The sequence below is a fragment of the Panthera tigris genome, chromosome A1, assembly GCF_018350195.1.
Source record: "Panthera tigris isolate Pti1 chromosome A1, P.tigris_Pti1_mat1.1, whole genome shotgun sequence".
NCBI lineage: Eukaryota > Metazoa > Chordata > Mammalia > Carnivora > Felidae > Panthera > Panthera tigris.
This window is the reverse complement of record NC_056660.1, coordinates 185,172,662-185,198,373: the sequence shown is the minus strand read 5'-3', so window position 1 is coordinate 185,198,373 and position 25,712 is coordinate 185,172,662. Positions and strand designations below refer to the sequence as shown.

Sequence of the window (25,712 nt, the reverse complement as noted above, 5' to 3'; positions counted from 1 at the left end):
AAGCTAAAACATTTATTCATTTAACAAATAATTGTTGAACTCATTCTGTGTACCAGGCACTGTACTAGATGCTGTGACTAAAATAGATGGATAGGTATGGCTATTTCCCTCGTGGAACTCGTGAACTAATTATAGATTGTAATCCAACATTCACACCAATCATAGACTTTGAATTGTGATCAGTTCTCTAATAGTCATACCTACTGTGAGGTTTTACTGAAGACATTAGATCTATTGATTTCTTTGATGATGGGATAAATTAATGGACATCTGAAGGCAGAATGGAGTTAATTAAATAAAATAGGGATATTAGAATTTTAGCCAAGACAATCAGCATATGAAAAGATCCGAAGGCAAGAAGTAGCAGGGCCATTTAAGGAATCACAAGAACCCCAGTTGGAGTGCAGGGAATACTATTTAAGATGAGGTTAGAGGCTAGAGTCAGGGGAAAGACCATACAAAGTCTTAAAGGGCAAGTTAAAGGATTTTAGTGTGTACCGATATCATTGGATCCTTATTGAAGGGTTTAGAGGAATGTATATGTGTGTGACATGATCAAAGGAGCAGGGGGTATTCCAGAAATTGGAGGTAACAGGGAAATGAAGACATAAGAATGAGCAATACCCCTTGGCAGAGTAGAAAGTAAATCAGGTTGGGTGGGCATTAAATGGAGAGATGATAAATGGTGTGAGATACAGCTGGGATCGTTCAGTATGGATCAAGGTAAAATGGACCAGAAGCATATGTTAAGCAGTATGGATTGTATACTGAGAAACATGAAGGGAATGGCATGAGCAGAAATGCATTTTAGAAAGATTGGTCTAAACTAGCACTGTCCAACTGAGTTTTCCAAGATGAAGTAGCTTTTCTAAAATCTGTACTACCGCAATATAGTACTTACAAACTGTGTATAGTTACTGAGCATTTGAAATGCCCTTGATGAACTGGAGGAATAGATTTTTGAATTTTGTTTAATTCTATATTTTACTTAAGGTAACTACCATCTTAGCACAAGTCTAGTCATAGTACAGAGCACGTGTGTATGGTAGTGTGGTGGTGTTGGGACATTGGGAAATTGGAATGAGGAAAAGGAGCAAGGAGATGAGCTAGGAATCTGAGAGAGACAGAGGAGGTCAGATCTTCCTGACAGAAAGATCATAGAAGTGTAAAATGAAAAAGATTTAATTTACTTTGTCTAGGGCTTAAAGAACATGAAGGAAACAGTGAGGTTTAGGTTAAATTCAGATTATAGACAGCCTCTCATGCCAGACTAAGGGGTCTGGACTGTGAGGAGGAACATGGATCTCTTTAAGGCTCTCAAAGATTGGAATATTTATGCAGAAATTTCAGAAATGTTTCTTGCCAGAAACTTAATTACGGTACTGAGCACCTGACTAGCTCAATCAGTTGGGCATCCAACTCTTGATTTGGGCTCAGGTCATGATCTCACGGATGATGGGATGGAGTCCCATGTGGGGCTCCACACTGACAGCACAGAGCCTGCTTGGGATTATCTCTCTCTTTCTCTCTCTGACCCTCCCCCACAGGAAGGTGCACTCTTGCAAAATAAATAAATAAACTTAAAAAAAAACATGGCATGTTATCATGTATATGTTTTGATAGACCCTTTGCCATCGAGTAGTGATGCCATATCCCTAGGTCTTTCTTAGCCTGAGGAGTCTTTGATGGCAAGGATTACAGTTTAGTCGTGTTTCCCTTACCCTGACTTCACAGGATCTAGTTACTGAAAGAATGTTGAATGTAATTCCAGAAAAGTTAATAGGACTCTGAGCATCATTGGGAATGGTGGGCAGGTGATGGACACAGAAACACATGGGAACAGCTTGTATAGAAGTTAGCAGCCATTTACCATTTAAATTTTGAAGTCATTACTTCCCCATAATACTCTAGACTCCATAAGCTCAGGGACTGTGATTCTGCCCAAGGTGTGCTACTCATTCTTTTGAGCACACAACAAACCTGGAGAAAAACTTCATGCCACTTGAAAGGCAATATTTACAAAGCATTTTTTGGGGAAAAAGTATTTATTCTAGATATCTTGAAGTTAAATATGTTTTTGAAAAAGCTATTTCCATATTACCTTTCAAAAAGTGAAGTATACCCCCACCTAGAGTGTGCAGCTCTTTGTTTACATGTTGTCTGTACTGTAAATTATTTGTCCCCCAATGTAATAGGCTGAAAATGAAATACTTTCACTTGGCCTTTCACTGATCACTACCAAAGTTGAGACTCTTCATTTATCCATTCATTTGCCATTCATTTTGTTTAACCTAGTTAAAAATTTGGGTTTCTTTTCTCAATGATTAATGGGAATTGTTTATGTATCAGTGATATTAGCCTTTGACTTCTTATTTTGGAGATAGATTATTCGGTTGTGGTATTTTGCCTTTTAAAATTGCCTAAAGCATTCTTTAAAAAAATTTTTTTAAGTTGTCATCCGTCTGTCTGTCTATCTAGGTAAGTAAACTCTCTCCCCAACCTGGGACTAACTCACATCCCCAAGATTGAGAGTCACATTGCTCTACCAACTGAGTCAGCCAAGCACCCCTAAACCATTCTTTATAATATGGGAGTTGTACCTTTTAAAAAAAAATTTTAATGTTTTGTTTTAGTTTTGACACAGAGAGAGAGAGACAGAGCATGAGCGGGGAAGGGGCAGATGGAGAGGGAGACACAGAATCTGACTCTGGGCTGTCAGCACAGAGCCCCATGCACAGCTTGAACCCACCAACTGTGAGATCAGGACCTGAGTCAAAGTCAGATGCTTAACCAACTGAGCCACCCAGGTGCCCCATGAGTTCTTTTACATGCTAAAGATGTAAATTTTTTTCCATTATGCTTTTTATGTTTTATGCCTTTTTACAGTAAGATTATAAAGATATTCTCTTATAGTTTTGCCTTGTGTAGGATTTATATCTCTTGTAGTTTTCCTTGTGTAGGATCACGCTTGGATCTTCAGTCCATTTTAAATTTATTTTTGTGAGGTGATTTACAGATCTAATTTAAAAACAAACTCCCCAAAGGAAAATGTGGCCAATCAACTCTCCTGCTTTCCTATGGCCAAAAGCAACCTCAGAGAAGGATACCACAGATTCAAGTATTTAATAAGGGGTGATAAAATTAGATCTAATGCATTGTCTCAATACATGTCTCTATCTTAATTATAGTCAAAAGAAAATTATCTTTTCCCCATTTAATCTATTTAATTTAGAATAACTTGTGAGATTCCATTGGTCTTAATCTCCATATTCCCTAATAGAATGCTCTATGCATAGCAGTGATTCAAAAATGTTTGTTGATTTAAATAAAGAAGAGACTATGAAAAAAAAATGTAAAGAAAAGCATAGTACTAATAATGCCTTCAAGTCAATCTAGTAGAATAATATATACTCTATTCAATGATATTTAAGTGGAATAAGAGTCATGAGTGAGGAACAAAGTGAAGTATTTGTTTTACTCACCGTCCTGACAAAGTATTGATGATGTTGAGATAATATACGCAAATCATTCAGCCCCAGTGTCTGTACACAGTAGGTCCTTGTTACTATATGGTAGGTAACCAGAAAATACTTGTTTTCATTATTTCAGATGTTCATTGGGGTGGAAGACTTTTCTACTGTGGAATCTTTAAGTTTTTAGGAAATAGTTTTATATATGAAATAAAATACTAAACACCGTAATAAACGCTGAATTTTAAAGGTTTAATATGATTAACAACATAGCTTAAAAAATGAAATTCATTATTAATTGACATTGATGGTCTCTTCATAAAACCAGACATAAGAAGCTTATAAAACAATAAAGAATGGACCTTAGTGGGTGTCATTCAAATTCTTTCCTCTCTTTTCAGTTATAGCTTGTGTCTATTATATGCTAAATTAGGACACAAACAGGGACTAAACTAATTTATAAAATGCTATGACCTTAAATATCATATGTTAGAATAAATAAATAGATGAAATATATTTGAAGTGGGTGAAATAACCACTTTTGACTTGGTTGGCATTTAAACCTTTTGGGCTTAGGAATCACTGATGTGGCACTTTCAGAGGATTTGATTTTATAGGCTTCTTGGCCCAGAGTTTTTAAAAATACAAAAAGGGATGTGGCCTTAGAGATAAGACAGGCATCAGGCTGTCACTGTGAAGCTGCTTTGCTTTTAAATGGCCTGTTCCCAAGTTTGAATTCATAATCTAGTGGTGGAAAAGCTTTGGATTTTCTGGCAAAGATGAAAGATGCTCAGAAGCTATTACCTTAAAATAGAAATTGATAGATAAATAAGCTATGGAAGTTTAGATTCTGACCTGAAAGGAAGTGGAGAATTGAATTAGATAATTATCTTGTTAACTTCAGACAAAATTAAAGTTCACCTTTAGGAGAATCAGATCATTAATGCCAAAGTATAGATTCTCATTCACTTACATGATACGAAGTAAAACGAAGTTACTAATATTGTGTAGATTTATTTAAAATATTTTAATTTGTAAAGTCTCACTTAAACACGTGTTTAAAATGTGCAGAAAACTCTCAAGGACTCTGAAAATAGGGAGAAAAAGTGCCACTGAATATTAATTATTTAAAAAGAAAACCTTGCCTTGTTTTTCCTATCTAGCATATGAGAACTTGAATTTGCCTTTGGTATTCTGATCAAAGAAACAGGAAAGAAAAAGACAGACATTCCTAGGGATAATCTCAAATGAAATGTTTTTACTCCACGATCATAGCCCGTGTCTGTTATATTCTAAATTAGAAGAAAAGCAGAGACCAAACTAATTTATGAAATGCCATGACTTTACAGAGCTTAAGTTCAGATAAATCGACAAGAGAGAAGCATAAACTAATCAAGACCTACTTACTATCAGTGAGAAATTCCTACCTTTATGTCTTCAGGAATAGTTGCTAAGTAATGGCTACTCATTGATCTCTGAGAGGGAACTTGTGGTCAAATGGAAGCTGAATTTCCCAGTTAGTGTCTGGGTCACTGTCACTGACTTAACCAAGCCTGACTTGGACAAATGACAGTACATTAATCCACCAAAAGGCAGTGTTAGGAGGTTTCATAACGCCACTTAGGAAACTGCAGGATTAGAGGAAAGTCATTACTCCTTGGAGGAGTAACCAAGGGGGTTTCCTGTCTCATCAGCTTGGAAGGGTGTGGAATGACACTTGCAAGTGGGAAGGAAGACCTGGACTGAGGAGTCATAACTCATTCTGCTAAGTCAGTCATCTCTGCCTGAGGCTTCTAAAGTACTTGATTTTCAAATCGAATCTAAATCTCCTAAATAAGTAGAGAAACATAGGCACAAAGCCAAATAATTAAACCAAAACACAGGATTTGTATTTTTTTCTTTATGTATTCTATGACAAATTATAATTTAGTAAAGAAAAGAAACAAGATTTGAGAAGTGGTCTCAGGTTCATCTCCCATTGCAAGAGCAGACATAGTCTTTGAAACTAATATTCTCTAAGAGTGTAAAGAAAATATAAATGTATAGTAACTGAAATGTGTCTCCATAGCATATTATCCAGTTAAAAAATGTAATTCCCTAAAATTTCACTTGGAATCATACAAAATGCAAGACATGATTCTTTCTTTTGATCATTCATTCAACAAATGTTACTGAATACCTATTTGGAGTCAATTAGGATGCTAGGTACTGATAGTGCAACGGTATGCTAAAAGAGACACTGTGAACTCGTGCAATAAATTCTAATAGGACAGATATTTATAAAAATAGCCACACATATGAATGAGAAACTAAGAATTGCAGTGTTATGAAGGAAAGCCATAAGATTCAATGAAACATGAGAAAAATGTCTCAGCATAGAAATTTGGTTATAAACCGGGTAAAATAGGTACTTACTGGTGTCAGTCATCAGCATATTGTTCTGTGGCTTGCATAGAGAAAGGTCCTGAGAATAAGAGGACATTGTTACAAATCTTAGGGTTCATTATAGGCACTGTTTCCTTCCCTACCCAGGAAGCAAAAAGTTTTATATTGTATATATTTAAGTAGGCATCCAAGGCACCATCAAAAAACACCTCAAAGAAAGAAATATTATCAATATGCTCGAAAGGTTTCCTTTCATCTAGTGGTCGCATTACTTATGAAAGGATCAGAAGTCAGTTTAATCTGTTTTTTTTTTTAACCCAAATGGGCAAAAGATAGTTTTCAACATACCCCTTGTACAGAACTCTCAAATGTGTGAACATGAGAATTCAATATATGCTTATTTTCAAATGCTTTGCAGTTTTTTACTGAAGTATAATCGACATAAAATAACCTACTGGCTTTAGGTATACCTCATGGTGATTCGGTATTTTTATACATTACAAAACGATCTCCATGATACATCTAGTTAACATCTGTTACCATATAAAATTACTACAATATTATTGGCTATATCCTTACGGCTTATGTTTTATAACTAGAAGTTTGTAACTCTTAATCACCTTTACCTATTTCACCTACACCCAACCCCTCCCCACTCTGGTAATCAGTTTGTTTCCTATATCTATGAATCTGTTTCTGTTCTGTTTTTAGTTTGCACGTATAAGTGAAATTTGTCTTTTTCTATTTTACTTAGCATCATACCCTCTAGGTTCATCCATGCTACTACAAATGGCAAGATTTAATTTTTTATGGTGTAGTAATATTCCATTGTACATATATTACATCTTCATCAGTTTATCTATGGATGGACACTTAGGTTGCTTCTATATCTTCGCTATTGTAAATAATGCGGCAATGAATATAGAAATGAATATTTCTCCTCAAATTGGTGTTTTTGTTTTCTTTTGGTAAACAGCCAAAAGTAGAATTGTTAGATTGTATGGTATTTCTATTATTGATTTTTTGAGGAACCTCCATACTGCTTCCCATATTGGCTGCACCAAATTATTTTCTCAGCAACAGCACACAAGGGTGGTTGACTTTTCTCCACATCCTTTCCAATAACTTGCTATTTTTTTCTTGTCTTTTTGATAATAGCAAATCTGACAGGTATGAAGTGATATATCACTGAGGTTTTGATTTGCATTTCCCTGATGATTAGTGATGTTGAACATCTTTTCTTGTGCCTCTTGGCATTTATAGGTCTTCTTTGGAAAAAATGTCTTAAGTACCACCCATTTTTTTCATTGGATTTTTTATATTAAGTTATGTAAATGCTTTATATATTTTGGATATTAACCTCTTATCAAATATATCACTTGAAAATATCTTCTTCCATTCAGTAGGTTGTCTTTTCATTTTGCTGATGCTTTCTTTCACCACTGAAAAGCTTTTCAGTTTGAAGTAATCTTGTTTATTTTAGCTTTTGTTGTGCTTGCCTGAGACTGGTCCAAAAATATGTTTAAGACTGATGTTGAAGAGCTTACTGCTTATGTTTTCTTCTAGGATTTTTGTGGTTTCAGGTCTTACATTCAAGTTTTTAACCCATTTTGAATTTATTTTTGCATATAGTGTAAGGTATTCATCCAGTGTCATTCGTTTGCATGTAGCTCCAATTTTTCCAAAACTATTCATTGGAGACTCATTGTACATTTTTGCCTCCTTTGTCATTGACTAATTGACCATATCAGCATGGGTTTATTGCTGGGCTTCCTATTCCAAATGCTTTTCAGTTTTGATAAGGGTTTGCATGGTGCTATCTTTGTTCTGTTCCAGGAGATTATGTGGTCATGTCTGTCTACTTTGACCTGAGCAGAAGAATGGGATACTTCACCATCCAGACCTACATCCCCTGCACACTCATCGTTGTCCTATCCTGGGTATCTTTCTGGATCAATAAGGACGCTGTTCCAGCCAGGACTTCTTTAGGTGAGACACATTCCTTTGTGTTTTAGTGTTTCAAGTACCCAATATCAATAATCTTCATTCCCCTAAGTTGATTTGCTTTTACCTCAGTCAGCAATTACATAGAAATGCTGTTATGTTATGCTGTGTTATGTCATGTTATGTCATGTTGAGAGAGAGGCAGAGAGATAGAGAGAGACAGCGAGCAGGAGATGGAGAGAAGGAATCTTAAGCAGACTCCTCACTCAGTGCAGAGCCTGACACAGGGCCCAATCTCATGACCCTGATATCATGATCCGAGTGAAATCAAGTATCAGACACCCAACTGAGATACCTAGGTGCCCCTACTATTTCATTTTCAAGAAAACTAGCATTAAAAAAAGTGTTTAAAAGTTTTCTAGTTCTAGTTTTCCTTAATTACCTTCATTTGCTTTCTTTGGTAAATTTTCTTAATAAATTTCAATTAACTAGGAAAAAAATCAAACTTCTAATTTCAACAGATTTTTGTTTTGGTCTCTGGGCAGCTATATTTTGGAGCTGCTCACACAAGCTCATAAGAGCTCATTGTGTTTATTCTTTCCAAACGTTGTATTGAGAGATGTCACATTGGTAGACTGAAGTCAGCCAAGGTGAGAGTATTAACATCATGGAAATAGGCAAACACTAAAAATCAGGACTGCCTTTTTTTCCCCAGTAAATTGTCACACATTTACCAGTGCATAACTGATGTCTATTAATTCCAACATCCACAATTATTATGACATTTGAAGACATATACACAGCCATTGGCTCTGTGTAGAAGAACACATTTAAAATGCCATTTTTGAAAAAATACCTGTAACATTTTTGGAACACCACCATTCACCCCCCACCACACACACACACACACACACACACACACACACACACACATACTTTTAAGATTATTTGAGGTTGCTTGATGTATTGTATATGTGATATTACCTTGGATTTTCATACATCTTTCCTCATGTGAGGAAGAAGGTTCACATAGATTATTACAAAGCCACAGACTCACAGGGACATTACAGTCTAGGTCCATGAATGATATTTTCATACTACATAAAATCCCTTAGATAACTAAGAATAGAGCTGTCGAAAGATGAATTATAAAATCACAATCCTCTTTCATCAGCTCTGTGAAAACGAGAACCACATCTCTTGCTCAGTCTTTGGCTAGAGAGTCAATACAATTGCAATAGTCAGGAGCTTGGGTTTTAAAATCCAATAAATCTGGATTTCAACCCACATGTATAATATAACCTTGAAAATGCTCTTTAATTTGTATAAATCACAGTTTCTTCAAATGGAGAACATATATCATTTTCTGTACCTAACTTGTAGGGTTTTATTAGGTTACATAAAGTATTCTATGTAACACATATGAAATATAGTAAGGCCTTAGAAATGTTAGCAACTACAGGTGACCCTTGAATAATGTGAGGATTAAGGGCTTTGACTCCACCTGTGCAAAAATCAATGGATAACTTCTAACTCTCCCAAAACTTAAGTACTAATAGCCTATTGTTGACTGGAAGTCTTACCACTAACACACACATTGTATGCTACATGATCTATGTACTGTATGATCTTATAGTAAAGTAAGGTAGAGAAAAGCAAATGCTAAGAAAATCGTAAGGAAAAGAAAATACAGTACTGTGCTGTTTTTATTGAAAAAAATCTGAATAGAGTGGACCCATGTAGTTCAAGGGTCAACTAGATAGTCATTTTCAGACAAAATGACCTGTACCAGGTTATTAAAACTGAGGGCAAAAGATATTATGGGAAGAAGACATCATTTGCATGTTTATCCTCTTCTAAACCTAATTTATTTTCCCATCTGTTTCAAAATAATTTTATTTTGATTTTTCTGTTATATGGAGTACTTTATTACAAGTCCTATTCAAAAGTTATGAGATCTTGTCTGATACTTTAAGCTGAAACAAATCCAAAATATGTTGAGACTATTACTTTAGGACCATTATGTCACTGTGATTAGAATGCATTGCATTACATGCTCACATGTCTGTCTCTCACAACAGAATGTAAATGTTTTTTTCATTCCCAGTATAGTGCCTGGTGCATAGCTGGTACCTCAGTGATTATTCAAGTAATGTATGCTCTTAAGAATGGATGGAACAAATGCATTAATGCATTTCAATCTACCCCTATCAAAGATATTTTAAGGAAAAGCTTTTAAATCAATCTCTTCTCTTGAAATTCAGACTTCCACTGGTCAAAACCCCTCTTAAGACCATTTGGTCATTCATTTCGACCACCCATTAAGTGAATGCTCATTGGCAAAGCACCATGGTAGGAGAAGGGATCTAGGTGAGTGAGCTAAGGAATGAGGGAGAGGCCCCTGAACAAATAGCAGGTAGGTGTTCCTATTTGTTAATCTTTGACTACAAGTCCTGCATGTTTAATATAGCACCTGTGCCCTTTCTGCTCTTTACAAGTGCATATAGAAGTTGAAATGACAATAAAAATTATTATCACATATTTTAGGGGTAAGCAGAGGGCTGCAATGTTAAATGACATTAACAAAGTCACGGGACCAGCAGATAGTACATCTATCTGCACCTTGGATAATGGGACTTATATTTGCTCTGTGTGTGAGGCCTTGTTGAAGGCTGTAGTGGGGAAAGGTGGGCCAGCTGAACTGACACAGTTTCTCTGCATTAACTTTGCTGTCTTCTCCTGATGTAGAACTTCTTAAATTTAACTGTGCATTTAAATCACCAGAGTGCCATTAAAAGTACAGCTGCCTCAGTCCAATCACAGGACATGTCGATTTCATTTTTGAAATCATGGCCTGGGTGTCAGGATTAAAAAGCAATTTTGCAGGTGATTCAAATGTGTGATCATATTACCTTTTCCGGTGTTTATAACCTAGAGTTAAACCAGATGACTCTAAACCCCTGTGGATCATAAGTTTCTTGCTGCAGAATAGTGATAGGCAAGTTGTTTAGTAAGTGAGATAAATATACCTGTGTGGCTCAGATTCTGGCTGCTTTCTGAGCTCAGACCACAAGGGCATGGGGGGAGCAGTTATTTTGGAGCTTGTACACTTGAATGTAGTTTGGTATGCAGGCGGTAGCTGGTAAACCTTAATCATGATTTAATGACGATGGATGAAATGGTAAAAATACCAGTTGGTATTTTTCACCTAAGTAACCTGAGCTACTTAAGTACCTATTTTTCACCTAAGTAATGTGAGGTAACATGTCTGAGAGCTTACTTGATGCCAAGACTGGAGGAATTGATAAAACTTGTGGATATTTTTCATCCATCCCAGGTAAGAGAAGTCTAATTCTTTGCTTGGCAAAACTGTGCTTAAAAACCACCCCCAGCTATCTTGTTGGTTGGTGAATGAGTTAAAACTACACTTGTCTGCCACTCATTGTTCTCTTTCCTGAGGCTCCCAGCAGAAACTTGAAAATATCATGGAACAGTTTCCTTAAGGTTCTTCTTTTAAATGGCTGTGATGAACTTCCAAGTAGCCTAAATAACATTTTCTCAACTTGCTTGATAAGTGTTTAACTTACATGTCAGATCTGTCAGATTTTCTGAAGTGAATTTATCTATGGTATCTACTATAAATACTGACATTTTCACTCCTCCATAGGTCAAGTGTGGCTTGAGGCCTGAATGTGAAGGGAAGGTCAGGTCCCAATTTAGTTTTTAAATTCTCCTCCCCCAAATATCAACTGTAATTAAGTAGTCAAGAACTTCTACATGAATTAATGCATAGACAACTAAAGTGAAGCTTTTTCAGTTTGAGAAGCAGACTATTCTTCTCTAAAATAAATATCTTACATTTACTGATATCTTACTAGGAATTGACAGTTAATGAACATTACTTAATCTTCATGAGAATAGTGTGGGGTCTGCCCCTCTCCACACCATCCCAGTTTGTAGAGGAGAAATTTGGCCATTGCTGAAGTTCTACCATGGCAATATGGAAGACCCACAGTCCACATCATCCCAGATTAGGAATATACACTAGCTTCCAAGTGTCTGGGGCTTCATGCTGCATATTAGATACATATTTGTAGAGAACGAAAGAATATAACAATGTGGGTCGGAACATAGCATTTTATTTATTTTTTTTTTTACTTTTTTTTTTTTTTTTTTTTTGAGAGCGAGACTGAGCGAGCATGAGTGGGGAGGGGCAGAGAGAAGAGTGAGACACAGAATTCAAAGCAGACTCCAGACTTTGAGCTGTCAGCACAAAGCCTGACACAGGACTCAAACCCATGGACCACGAGATCATGATCTGAGCCGAACTCAGATGCTTAACCTACTGAGCCACCCAGGTGCCCCAGAGCATTGCGCTTTAAATCAGATTCCACAGGCTTGCATCTCATCTCATCTCTGTCACTTACTACCTTGGACAAATTTCTTATTTTTTCGGTGCTTTTTTTTCACCTGCAAAAAAAAAGGGATAACAGTGATAATCCTCATTGTGAGGATAATACATCAAGTGCCTGACACAGTACCTGGCCAAAGAAGGAGATCCATAAATGTTAGCTGCTTTTATGTGCAGTTAAAACTCTCTCCTCCAAGTCATCAATATGAAATCCTATTTTCAAATGTAGGGTAACTGTCTCTGTCCTTTCATGTATACACTATTCATTGATTGCTTCATTTATGAACTCAAAAGATATTGAGTCCAAGAACTACACTTGTCCATAAAATTACAAAGGACATTAAGATAGAGGTCTTTTCTGTTGTCTCAGAGTATACAGACTAGGAAGGGAGATGGGTTATTCCATAATAATAATATAGGAAAGAGGATAGGATTTATAACTGCAGTTCCCTGATCGTTCCTCCCTCTCTGTGAAAGGCTACTCTTTTCTGTGAAGTGATTTCAGCCAGCACAGATCTTTCCCCTCTTGAGAATTTCATAACAGAAAATCAGAGGAAACTTGATTTTAACTAAGACATAATGGCCCAAGAGAGCCACATGGTTCTCGTGACTTATTTATTCTATAAGTGGAAGTTTGTACTTCTTAATCCCCTTCACCTATTTTGCCTATATCCCTCCCCACCTCCCCTCTGACAAACACCAGTTTGTTCTCATGAGTCTGTTTTTATTCTTGTTGTTGTTTGCTCATTTGTACATTTGTCTTTAGATTTCACATATAAGTGAAATCATATGGCATTTGTCTTTGCCTGATTTATTTCACTAAGCATAATACCCTCTAGGGTCATACATGTTGTCACAAAAGGAAAGATTTTATTTTTCTTGTAGCTGAGGAATAGTCCATGGTGTGTACATACCATGTTATCTTTATCCATCCATCTATCAGTGGATACTTGGGTTTCTTCCATGTCTTGGCTATTCTAAATGCCACCGCAATAACCATAAGGGTGCACATATCTTTTTGAATTAGGGTTTTCATTTTTTTCAGGTAAATGCCCAGAAGTGCAATTACTGGATAATGTAGTACTTCTATTTTTAGTTTTTTGAAGAACTTCCATACTGTTTTCCAGAGTGGCTACACCAATTTACATCTTTAACAACAGTGTGCAATGGTTCCTTTTCCTCCACATCCCTGCCAAGACTGTTATTTCTTGTCTTTTTGATACTAGCCATTCTGACAGGTGTGAGGTAATATCTTACTGTAATTTTGATTTCCATTCCCCTAATAACTAGTGATGCTGAGCATATTTTCATGAGTATCTCGGCCATTTCTGTGAGTCATCTTTGGAAAAATGCCTATTCACATCATCTGATCATTTTAATTGGATTCTTTACTTTTTTAGTGTTGAGTTGTAGGAGTTCTTAATATATTTTGGATATTAACCCCTTATCAGAGATACCATTTGCAAATATCTTCTTCCATTCTGTAGGTTGCCTTTTTGTTTTCTTGATGGTTTCCTTTGCTATGCCAAAGGTTTTTAGTTAGATATAGTCCCAATTGTTTATTGTTTCTTTTGTTTTCCCTGCCTGGAGAGACATATTCAGAAAAAAAATATTGCAAAGGCTGAGGTCCATGAGTTTACCAGCTATGTTTTCTTTTAGGAGTTTTATGGGTTCAGGTCTTACATTAGATCTTTCATCCATTTTGAGTCTATTTTCGTAGATGATGCGGGAAAGTGATCCAGTTGCATTATTTTTCACATAGCTGTCCAGTTTTCCCAACACCATTTATCAAAGAGATTTTCTTTTTCTCATTGCATATTCTTGCCTCTTTTCCTGTAGATTAATTGGCCATATATGCATGGATTCATTTCTGGGCTCTTTTCTTCTGATCCATTTGTCTATGTGTCTGTTTTTGCCAGTACCATACTCTTGACTACTACAGCTTCATGGTATTGTTTCAAATCTGGGATTGTGATACCTCCAACTTTGCCTTTCATCAAGATTGCTTTGGCTATGAAAGATGTTGTATGGCTCCACACAAATTGTAGGATTGGGAAAAATGCTTTTGTTACTTTGACAGAAATTGCACTGAATCTGTAGATTGCTTTGGGTAATAGGGACATTTTAACAATATTAGATCTTCAATATCATGAGCATGTTCTATCCACTTATTTGTGCTGTCTTCAATTTATAATCATTTTCAGAGTCAGGTCTTTCACTTCCTTGGTTAAATTTATTCCTAAGTATTTTATTATTTTTGATGCAATTAAAAGGATTTGTGGTGGAGTCTTTAGGGTTTTTTGTATGTAGTATCATACCATCTGCAAATAGGTAACAGTTTTACCTATTCCTTACCAATTCAGATACCATTTATTTCTTTTTCTTTTTTAAAAATTTTTTTAATCATTTTTTTTTTTAATGTTTATTTTTGAGAGAGAGAAGGAGAGCGTGAGCAGGGGAGGGTCAGAGAGAGAGGAAGGCACAGAATCTGAAGCAGACTGCAGGCTCTAGGCTGTCAGCACAGAGCCCAACACGGGGCTCAAACTCACGGACTGTGAGATCATGACCTGAGCTGAAGTCAGATGCTTAACCAACTAAGCCACCCAGGCGCCCCCATTTCTTTCTTTTTCTTATCTGATTGCTATAGCTAGGACTTCTGATACTATGTTAAAAAAACATGGTAAGAGTGGACATCCTTGTCTTATTCTTCAGCTTTTCACCATTATGGTGTTGGCTGTGGGTTTTTCATATATGGCCTTTATTATGTTGAGGTACATTCCTTCTATACACATTTGGTTGAGAGTTTTTATCATGAATGGATGTTGAATTTTGTCAAATGCCTTTCTGCATCTATTGAGATGATATGATTTTTTAAAATGATTTTTATCTTTCATTTTGTTAATGTAGTGCATCACATTGATTGATTTGCACATACTGAACCATCTTCACATCCCTGGAATAAATATCACTTAATAGTATTGAATGATCCTTTTAATGTATTGTTAAACTCAGTTTGCTAACATTTTGTTGAGAATTTTTGCATCTATATTTATCAGGAATATTGGTCTGCAATTTTCTTTCTCTCTCTCTTTTGTAGTGTCTTTTCTGGTTTTGTTATGAGGGTAATGCTGGCCTTATAAAATGAATTTGGAGCATTCTCTTCTCTTCCATTTTTTGAATAGTTTGAGAGGAATAGGCATGAAGTCATCTTCAGGTGTTTGGTAGAATTCATCTGTGAAGCCATCTAGTCTCAGACTTTTGTTTGTTCGAGTTTTTTTGAATACCAAATCAATTTCATTACTAGTAATTAGCCTGTTCATTTTTCAAATTAAAAAAAAAAAATTAATGTTTATTTTTGAGAGAGGGAGAGAGAGTGTGAGCTGGGGAGGGGCAGAGAGAGAGGGAGACACAGAATCTGAAGCAGGCTCCAGGCTCTGAGCTGTCAGCACAGAGCCTGACACAGGGCTCAAACTCACGAACTGTGAGATCATGATGTGAGCCAAAGTAGGATGCTTAATCAACTGAGCCACCCAGGTGCCCCATTAGCCTGCTCATTTTTTTAAAAATTTCGTCCTGAGTCAGTCTTAGATGATTGTAAATTTCTGGGAATTTATCCATTTCTTCTAAGCTATCCATTTTTTTGGCACACATTTTTCAAAATAGTCTGTTATTTTTTATATCTCTGTCTTATCAGTTATAACTTCTCTTTCAGTTCTGAGTTTGAGTCCTTTCTCTTTTTTTCTTGATTAGTCTTAACTAAAGATTTCTCAATTTTATCTTTTAAAAGAACAAGTTTTAGTTTCTTTTCCTTTTTAGTCGCTATTTCATTTATTTCTACTCTGATCTTTATCATTTCCTCCCTTCTACTAACCTTAGGCTTCCTTCTTCTGTTTCTAATTCCTTGAGGTGTAAAGCTAGATTTGAGATTTTTACTTGAGATTTTTCTTGTTTCTTGATGTAGGCCTGTATTGCTATAAACTTCCCTCACAGAACTGCTTTTGCTGTTTCCCAAAGATTCTGAACCATATTATTTCTATTTTCATTTGTCTCTAGGTATTTTTTTATTTCCTCTTTGATTTCTTTCTTGACTCATTTGTTCTTTAGCAGTAGGCTTTGTGTTTCTTCCAGTTCTTTTCTTATAACTGATTTCTACTTTATTTTTTATAAAGTATTTTTTTAAGTTTGTTTATTTTTGAGAAAGAGAGAACTAGCAGGGGAGGGACAGAGAGAGGGAGAGAGAGCGGGACAGAGGACCCAAGCAGGCTTTGTGCTGACAGCTGAGAGTTTCATGCAGGGCTCAAATTCACAAACTGTGAGATTATGACCTGAGCCCAAGTTGGATGCTTAACCAACTGAGCCACCCAGGTGTCCCAATCTCTACTTTCATATAATTGTGCTTCTTAAATTTATTAAGACTTGTTTTGTGGTACAATGTGTGTTCTATCCCTAGAGAATGTTCCATGTGCACTTGAAAAGGATGTGTATTCTGCTGTTTTGGGATGGATTTTTCTGTGTATATCTATTAAGTCCATTTGGTCTAATATGTCATTTAAAGCCACTGTTCCTCTAATGATTTCCATCTGAATGATCTATCCATTGATGTAAATGGGCTTTTAAAGTCCCCTATTATTATTGTATTACTGACAATTTCTCCCCTTTATGTCTGTTAATATTTATATGTTTAGGTGCTCCTATGTTGGGTGTGTGTAGATATTTACAAGTGTTATGCCCTCTTGTTGCATTGGTCTTATTATATGTAATGCCCTTCTTTGTCTTGTTACAGCCTTTGCCTTAAAGTCTATTTTGTCTGAAAAAAAAGTATTGCCATCCCAGTTTTTCCTACTTTCCTTTTCATGAAATATCTTTTTCTATCCCTTCACTTTCAGTCTGTATGTGTCTTTAGGTCTGAAGTGAGTCTCTTTTAGGCAGCATAAAGATGGGTCTTGTTTTTTGTTTTTTGTTTTAATACATTCAGTCACTCTGTCTTTTGATTGAAGCATTTAGTTCATTTACATTTAAAGTAATTATCAGTAGGTATGTATTTATTGCCATTTTTAATTATTGTCTTCTCATTGTTTTATAGTTTTGTTTTGTTTTAATTTTGTTTTAGGGACGCCTGTGTGGCTCTGTTGGTTAAGCATCTTACTTTGGCTCAGGTCATGATCTCATGGCTTGTGAGTTTGGGCTCCATGTTGGGCTCTGTGCTGATACCCGGGAGCCTGGAGCCTGCTTTGTTTTGTGTGTGTGTCTTTCTCTCTGCCATCACCCACTCTCTCTCTCAAAAATAAACATTAAAAAAATTTTAAGTAATAATATTTTTAAATGTTTATTTTTGAGAGAGACAGAGCATGAGCAGGGAAGAGAGAGAGAGGGAGACACAGAATCCGAAAAAGGCTCCAGGCTCTGAGCTGTCAGTACAGAGCTAGACATAGTGCTTGAACCCATGAACTGTGAGATCATGACCTGTGCTGAAGTCAGATGCTTACCAACTGAGCCACCCAGGTGCCCCTATACTTCTATCTTCTTTTGTTGTCTTCCCTCATAGTTTGATGACCTTCTTTAGTGTTATGTTTCAATTATTTTCTCTTTATTTTTTGAGGGTGCATCTATTTTAAGTTTTTAGTTTGTGATTACCATGAGGTCCATATATAACATCCTAAGTATATAGTAGTCTGTATTAAGTTGGTGGCTGCTTAAGTCCAAATACATTCTGAAACACTACATTTTTACTCTCCATGTTTATGTATGTCATATTTAACATCTTTTTATTTTATGTATTCCTTGACTAATTTTTGTAGATAGAGCTGATTATACTAATTTTGCATTTTAACCTTCATACTAGCTCAATGATTAATTTGCTAACTTTAATGTATATTTGCTTTTGCCATTGAGATTTTTCTTTCTTTCATAATTTTCCTCTAGGTATAGCCTTTTATTTTCCACTTAAGAAGTTCCTTTTACATTTCCTGTAAGGCCAGTTTAGTGGTGATGAAATCCTGTAACTTTCATTTGTCTAGGAAACTCTCTTTCCTTCTACATAATAGCCTTTTCTGGTGGAGTATTGTTGTTTATAGGTTTGTTTTTCCTTTCAGCACTTTGAGTATCATGCTACTCCCTTCTGGCCTGCAAAGTCTCAGCTGAAAAAATTAGCTGATGCCTTTAGAGGGTTTTGCCTGTTAGGTAACTGTTTGCCCTGCTCTTGCTGTTTTCTTATCTTAAATTCTGCCATTTTAATTATGTGTCATGGTGTGGACCTCCTTGGATTTGCTTGGGACTTCCTGGACCTGGATGTCATTTTTCTTTCCCAGATGAGGGACGTTTTTAGCTGTCATTTCTTCAAATAAGTTTCTATTCCCTTCGTTCTCTCTTCTCCTCTGGGAACTCTATAATGCAAATGTTAGTATGCTTGTGTTGTCTCAGAGATCCCTTAACCTATTCTCATTTTTTCAAATTCCTTTTTCTTTTTGCTGTTCAGCTTGGGTGCTTTCCATTACCCTGTCTCCCAACTCACTCATCCGTTCTTCTGCACCCTCAAATCTTCTGTTGATTCCTTCTAGTGCATTTTTAATTCCAGATATTATATGCTCTGACTAGTCCATTATGTTTTCTATTTTTTTGTTGTTGTTCTCATTGTGTTCACTCACCCACCTCTCAAGTCATGTGACCATTACTTTGAACTCTTTTCCAGGGATTTTGCTTATCTCCATTTTGTTTAGCTCTTTTTCTGTGGTTTTGTCTTTTTTGTTTGTTTGTTTGGAACATACTCCTCTGTCCCCTCATTTTGTGTAATTCTCTGTGTTTGTTTTTATGTATCAGGTAGGTCAGCTATATCTGATCTTGAAATTAGTGGCTTTATGGTGAAGGCATCCCGTGGTGCCCCACAGCATAATATACCTTTGTTTCCAGAGCCAGGTGCCCCAGAGATATCCCCTGTCTGTGCATCTTCCTGTTGTGGCTGTACTGCTGTGGGCACATTGGTGGGTGGGGTCTGCCCCTCACACAGCTAGCAGAGAGGCCTATTTATAGGGGCAATAGACTCTTTGAGGGGTCACTGGTCCCAACTTAGGCTACCTGGCCGGTTATGTTAGGACAGCAGTCACTTTGGAGGGGTGCCTGCTGAGGAGGGTGGATTATGTGGGATGGACCTATTGAGAAATGAGGGGGTGGTGCAAGTGCTGCTCACAAAGAAGAGAATTTCAGAAATGGTCCTTGCAAGCATCCAGACATCTAGGCTGAAGCATGCCAAGAAAAATGGCACCTGTCATTACCTCTTTTCTTGGAGAAAGCTTCTGCAGATTTCTGACCCTCTGGAACTATTTGAAAATCAGTCATAAATATCCTTTTCAAACTGGTTCTTCTGTGTTTGAAAAGTTGGCACTTTTCTTACTGCTTCTTCAGTGCTGGCTCTTTAAAAGTCAAGACTTGGTGTCCTATAACCTTCTGGCTCTCCTGGAGTTAAGCCATGCTGATTTTTTTTTAAAAATGTTTATTTATTTTTATTTTGAGAGAGAGTGTTCACAAGTGGGGCAGGAGCAGAGAGAGAGAGAGAGAAATCCCAAGTAGGCTATATGCTCAGCATGGAGCCCAACATGGGTCTCTTATCTCACAATTGTGAGATCATGACCTGAGCCAAAATCAAGAGTCAGACACTTAACTGACTGAGCCACCCAGCTGCCCCAAGCCCTGCTGATTTTTAAAACCAGACATAGTGACTCATCTCAAGTGTAGGAGCCCAGGGCTGGGGGGCCCAGTATGGGGCTTGATCCCATTGCTCCTCCATGCTTCTGATATCCCTCCTACTTGTTGGTAGCTGCAGCAGTTAAGTTCCTCAACATATCTCTGTTCCTCTACCCTTCTTGATGTAGCCTTCTTTTTATTACTTTAGCTGTTAGAGAAGATCTGTTCTGCCAATCTTCAGGTCATTTTCAGAGTGAGTTGCAATATAGGTAGTTGTTACACTTTGGTATATCTGTGAGGTTGGTGAACTCATGATTCTTCTACTCCACCATCTTCTTTCTATATCATAGCCTTTAAAAAACTCATTAATCAGAATGTGTCACTTAGCACATCTCCTCTATTTAACAGCATTTAATGGATCCCTTGTATTTTAAGTGAAATGAAAACTCCTTTGCATGCTATGCATGATACAACTTCTGTTATCCCAGTATCACCTTGACACCCCTACCTCTCCCCAGATGCTAGGTATTCTATTTTTTTTTAAAAAAAGACATAGTGTCCCTTCCTCAATATCTTCCTTTTACTCTGCAATTAGCTAAAAGTTGGTGTCTTCTAACTTTTTAAGCTCCTTAACTATCACCTCTTCAAAGATGCCTTTCCTTAGCATTCCATCGAACTAGGTTTTCAACACCTATGCTGTTATCCATGGCATGAACCATAATTTGTAATTATACTTTTCTTTGCTCACTTGATTTATAGTGTTCTTTGTCACTAAAATGTAAGGTACATAAGCTCAGGGAACATGTTCATCTTATTTTTCAGCATATACTCAGTGCTTGTCATAGTAACTGATACATGGTAGGCAGGCAATAAATATTTGTGGGCAGAGCGAATGGATTACACCTGTGCCTCCTTTCCCTTATTGAGGTTGCTTTTCAGCAGTCACAAAATAAATTTTGTTTCAGTAGTGACTCAGTTACCCAACTTGCTGATAAGGTCACATGGTCTGTTTTACTGTACCTTTCTTCAGGTATCACCACTGTCCTGACAATGACCACCCTCAGCACTATTGCCCGGAAGTCACTCCCCAAGGTCTCCTATGTCACAGCAATGGATCTCTTTGTATCTGTTTGCTTCATCTTTGTCTTCTCTGCTTTGGTGGAGTATGGCACCCTGCATTATTTTGTCAGCAACCGGAAACCAAGCAAGGATAAAGACAAAAAGAAGAAAAACCCTGTATGTATCATTTCCCATTGGGATCATGGAGATTTTTATGTAGAAGCCCACCTGGTTTTGTTTTTGTTGGGTCTTAGTCTGTCTGCAGACTAAACCTCAGTGATTTGGGTTCCAAAATGAAAACAGAATGTATGAGTTTGGCTAGGACATAAGAATTCATTTTGGTCATTAGTTATTTGGGAGAGACCTGATTCATGAAGGAAGACTCCCACTCTTCATTTCATGGGAATTATAAATATTCTGACACCTGCATTTATTTTCTATTGATTGTCACCTTTCTGCTCCTTACAATAACATTCTTAAGTTATTGTTATTTTAAAATAACATTTTCATTCAAGGCTTTCCACTAGGAAGCCATAATGTTCTTGAAACTTCAAAGATCACATTTTTGCAAGTAATTGTCTCTGTGCATGTTACCACCAGAGTACTACTATTGGTTTCAAACCAAAATGTATATCATTTTGTTTTTAAATGAAATGATACTCTATTGTTTGGGCAAGTTACTTAGCCTCTGAGTGTCTTTGTTTACTCATATACAAAATATGTATTTTTTTAAAATAATTACCTCAAAGGGCTACTGTGACAATGAAGGTAAAAAGCATTACATGGTACCTTACAAATGGAAGTCCTTACCTTTAATAGTTGATGATGATGATGGTTGATGTTGATGATTTATACACTAACCGACAAGGATTGATTTCAATGATTTGGAAAAAGGTAGGATGACTTCACCTTGCCATCAAACTTTAAATAAAAAGGCACAGATAAACAAGCCTAAAGCAATTATCTTTTAATATGGATGTTGAAGAGAGCAAGTATACCCATTTATGCACCTGAATGTGGCCGGCTGGCTCATAGGAAGCCCTGTGGAAGTTAAGGTCCATTCCCTTCTAAGTCAGGGGCAAAGGAAGTCACCCTAGCCTCCTCAGTTTATAGCCCTTCCTTGTCTGCTGTAAGGGCCATGAGGGCCTTGATAGTGGCTAGTTATCTGGCCCACCAACTTAGGGGGAACTAAATTATAATGAGGAAATATAGCTGATTCTAGGTTGTATCCTGATGGATCTCCAGGAAACCTGGTGAGATTCTACAAATGGCATATATTTACTTGAATGTAACAATTTGCAACAGGTAAAGAAAAAAATCATCATTATTCTTGGTAATTAAAACAGAAATGCTTATCCTTAATTTCCCAACTATTCACTATGCTTTATGCAGTCCTTTCCTTCCCTTTCTGTTTTGCTTGTCTTTGCATTTTTTCTAACCTTATTTTATTTTTGTTGTTGTATTTTTAAAATTATTATTTCTCCCTATTCTTCACTTTCCATTATTTTTCCCAAGAATAAAGTTCTATACCATTCAGCATTATTACCTTCCAGCATTAATAAGGATGTGAGGGTGTGCTTTTAAACAAGAGTCCTTCGGAAAAAGCCTTTATGCCCTAACAGCTATATGATTGCAGAGGAGATTAAAGAAACTGAAAAAAAATTAAATTATCTGAGAATTTCATGGACTTCCCTATTTTAAGACAATCAAGTGATTTATCAAAACAGGAAAGAGACCAAGCTGTGAAGGAAAAGCTGAAACCTTATTTTTCCATTTAATATGCTCTTTGGTTCATTCTATTAAGACTTACCTATTAAGGCTTCTTTGACAATAATTAGAAAATAAAAATCACAATACTTCTATGCAGGGAAGCCAGGCTATGGAAAGCTTCCTCACGAGTGGACAACACTGGCTTTTATAGTTAAGTAATTGTGGATTAATTTATTAAAATCCCCAAATTCCATTTTCCAACGTTAGGCATATACTTTATTCCAAGTTCAGAATTGTCCTTCTGTGTTTATAATTTCAGTTCATTTTACTTACTATGTTTTTAAAATGTATTTTTAATTTGTCTTATTTTGTCTTTTTCTTTTCTTTTTTCCTTCTTTTAATTAAAAAAAAATGCAATTCTCTTTTCTGTCTACAAACCTAAAGCTTCTTCGGATGTTTTCCTTCAAGGTATAATGTTTTTGGAATGAAAATTCACTGCATGCAACTGCTGAATTTAATTATTAACGCTTACATGGTGTTTCGACTTCTTTTGTTTTTTAGTGAGTAGACCTTTAAGCATTCTACTAAAGATAAGAGCTTTGAGATGAAGAAAGCTTTATAGATTTCCAGAGTTGAGTCATCAACCCTACACTAATTCACAGAAGTGTTGACCCTATATGAAGCTCAAAAGCTGCAAACTCTATGAGATGTCCTTAGAAAAGAGGGCCTCTTTAAACATCAAAACCAAAACTTATCCTCTCTTCCCAGATAAAAATAGGATCCAATTTCATTGACAGCACCTAACATATATACTATATATGTTCTTAAAATGTAACTCTGTAAATCTGAATTCAAAATAAGATTTGTTTTTTGTTAAGTAAATTTAATAATCTCCATTGGTCTGAACCCTACCTGTCAGTTTTATAAAAATAATACTCTGTGAAATACTTTAAGTTAAAATATCCATCCCTTTCCTCTAGAATAATCCAGGGGCCTTTTGGCTCTATCATGCAATACTGCAATGATATTTCTTTTCCCAGTTGAATTCTGATAATTTTCTCAGAGACACTGGGATTTGTGTTTATAATATCCAAAACAAACTCCTCCAAATTAAATTAATCATTGAGATTTATAGTTATTTCATAATTAATATGATAGCAAAGATCAAATTATCATTCAGTTTATTGATATTAGTTTCTTCTCAAATGCTAAAAAGGTGGTAGCATTTTTTTTTTCTGAATGTTGACTCACATATAGGTAAACATTGCTGATGTTCTAAAGCTTCTAGATGGTAAATGTTAGACAAAGCACTATATGTCTTTAAAACATAAGCCATACCATTTGTGGCCTATACTTAGGAAACTCCTCCATTTGTATATATTTTAACATTTTCTTTTAATAGCATTTAGTACATTATACTTTGCTCAGTGTAATGGGGTTTACCATTTGCCTATAGGTAAGCATGACACAAAATTTGAGTTCAAAATTAATGCATTTTATTTCTCTGTTCTACTCACATGCAACACCATTAAATGCCTTCATGTAACCAATCTCACATCTAATATTTACTAGACTAAGATTCCATGTAGTTGTTTGATTTAAATCTTTAAACTTTGAGTTCTTTTGGTGTTCAATCTTCTTGCTATAGCTATTAGCTTGATGGTATTATTTTCAGCTGCACTGCTTAAGCTCAAAATTTGAAATCTGCAAATGTGCTATCCTTCTAAGTTCAATTTTACCATTGTAGATCACGATGTCATAGCAATTTCCTGAGTACTCATTTTCAGATTCATCATTCACATTGGTGACATTGTGGAGACTTAATCTAGGATTTATCAAGTATATCTAATTCTTCTTCCCTACCCTTGTCTCAGGCTCCTACCATTGATATCCGCCCAAGATCAGCAACCATTCAAATGAACAATGCCACTCACCTTCAAGAGAGAGATGAAGAATATGGGTATGAGTGTCTCGATGGCAAGGACTGTGCCAGTTTTTTCTGCTGTTTTGAAGATTGCCGAACAGGAGCTTGGAGACATGGGAGGATACATATCCGTATCGCCAAAATGGACTCATATGCACGGATCTTCTTCCCCACTGCCTTCTGCTTGTTCAATCTGGTTTATTGGGTTTCCTACCTTTACCTGTGAAAGAGGTATGGGTTTTATTGATGTGGGTCTTATTCACTAAATCTCATGGAGAGGAGATGTCCTTTCTAAAGTCCACTTAAATAATCCCCTGTGTGGTTTATGATAATTTGAATTTGTTTCTATGTTCTAACCTGCTAAATTGTATTAATGTCATATTGTTTGCGCCCAACTCTCCTGTGGTAAGTGTAATTTGAACTCTAATGTTTGCTGTGTTTCAAACCTGCAAGGCAGAGTGAAATTAGAGCAAGAACACTGAAATCAACAAGATACCTTTCAGCTACAACAACTGAAATAGTGAAAGCCATGACTGTTTACAGTGGTGGTGTCCTTAATCAATTCAAAATACAATTAGATGCAAAATGTCCAAAACTGTACCCTATGTTCATTTGGGGGCAGGTTGTGGTAAATTTGATCCCAGTAGAATATCTCCCTCATTTGAGAAAAATCACAAGTCACTTTAAATATAAGAGCCTAGACTAGAAATCTATTACACCTCTATCCCAAGATAGGAAGAAATTTTCCTCCACATCACATGTACAATGATGTAAATATTTCAATAACGTAGAATGCTTCAAGTTTAATGCATGCATCTCTTTAGAGCCAAAATAAATGGAATGAAGTTAACATCACAAAGCATTGTCTTTTATTCTGTGTCTTTGGGCAATAAAAGAACCATGAATGTAATGATAAGGGTTTGGGTTTGGAATTGGAGGGAGGAATTTTCTCTACCTTCTCCCTCACGCATGAAGATTCAAACAGCTTTTTTTTTTTTCTTTTCCTTGTAGGACATATTAGAACACTTTAAGTAAAATATAGACTGAATAACTGACATTTGCCACTTCTAAATATGCCCAATTTCATAGAGTATAAAGTAATTGTATGTGCTTGCCGCTATTTTTTCTTCCT

The 25,712-nt window shown here is 36.2% G+C and overlaps 1 protein-coding gene across 6 annotated transcripts in view; it reads left to right on the top strand.

Annotated features, from left to right (window-relative positions):
• GABRG2 (gamma-aminobutyric acid type A receptor subunit gamma2) overlaps nucleotides 1–25,439 on the top strand; it is a 111,802-nt gene extending 86,363 nt beyond the window's left edge. For 3 of the 6 annotated variants that reach the window (XM_042992939.1, XM_042992914.1, XM_042992923.1), the window contains 4 exons: nucleotides 7,692–7,844; nucleotides 20,918–21,123; nucleotides 23,101–23,124; nucleotides 24,531–25,439. In XM_042992939.1, the coding sequence (XP_042848873.1) occupies nucleotides 7,692–7,844; nucleotides 20,918–21,123; nucleotides 23,101–23,124; nucleotides 24,531–24,806 (659 nt within the window). In that variant the 3' untranslated portion in view covers nucleotides 24,807–25,439. The remainder of the gene's footprint in view (nucleotides 1–7,691; nucleotides 7,845–20,917; nucleotides 21,124–23,100; nucleotides 23,125–24,530) is intronic. The other 3 variants (XM_042992931.1, XM_042992908.1, XM_007077629.3) reach the window with 3 other exon arrangements.
• Nucleotides 25,440–25,712: the final 273 nt, after the last annotated feature.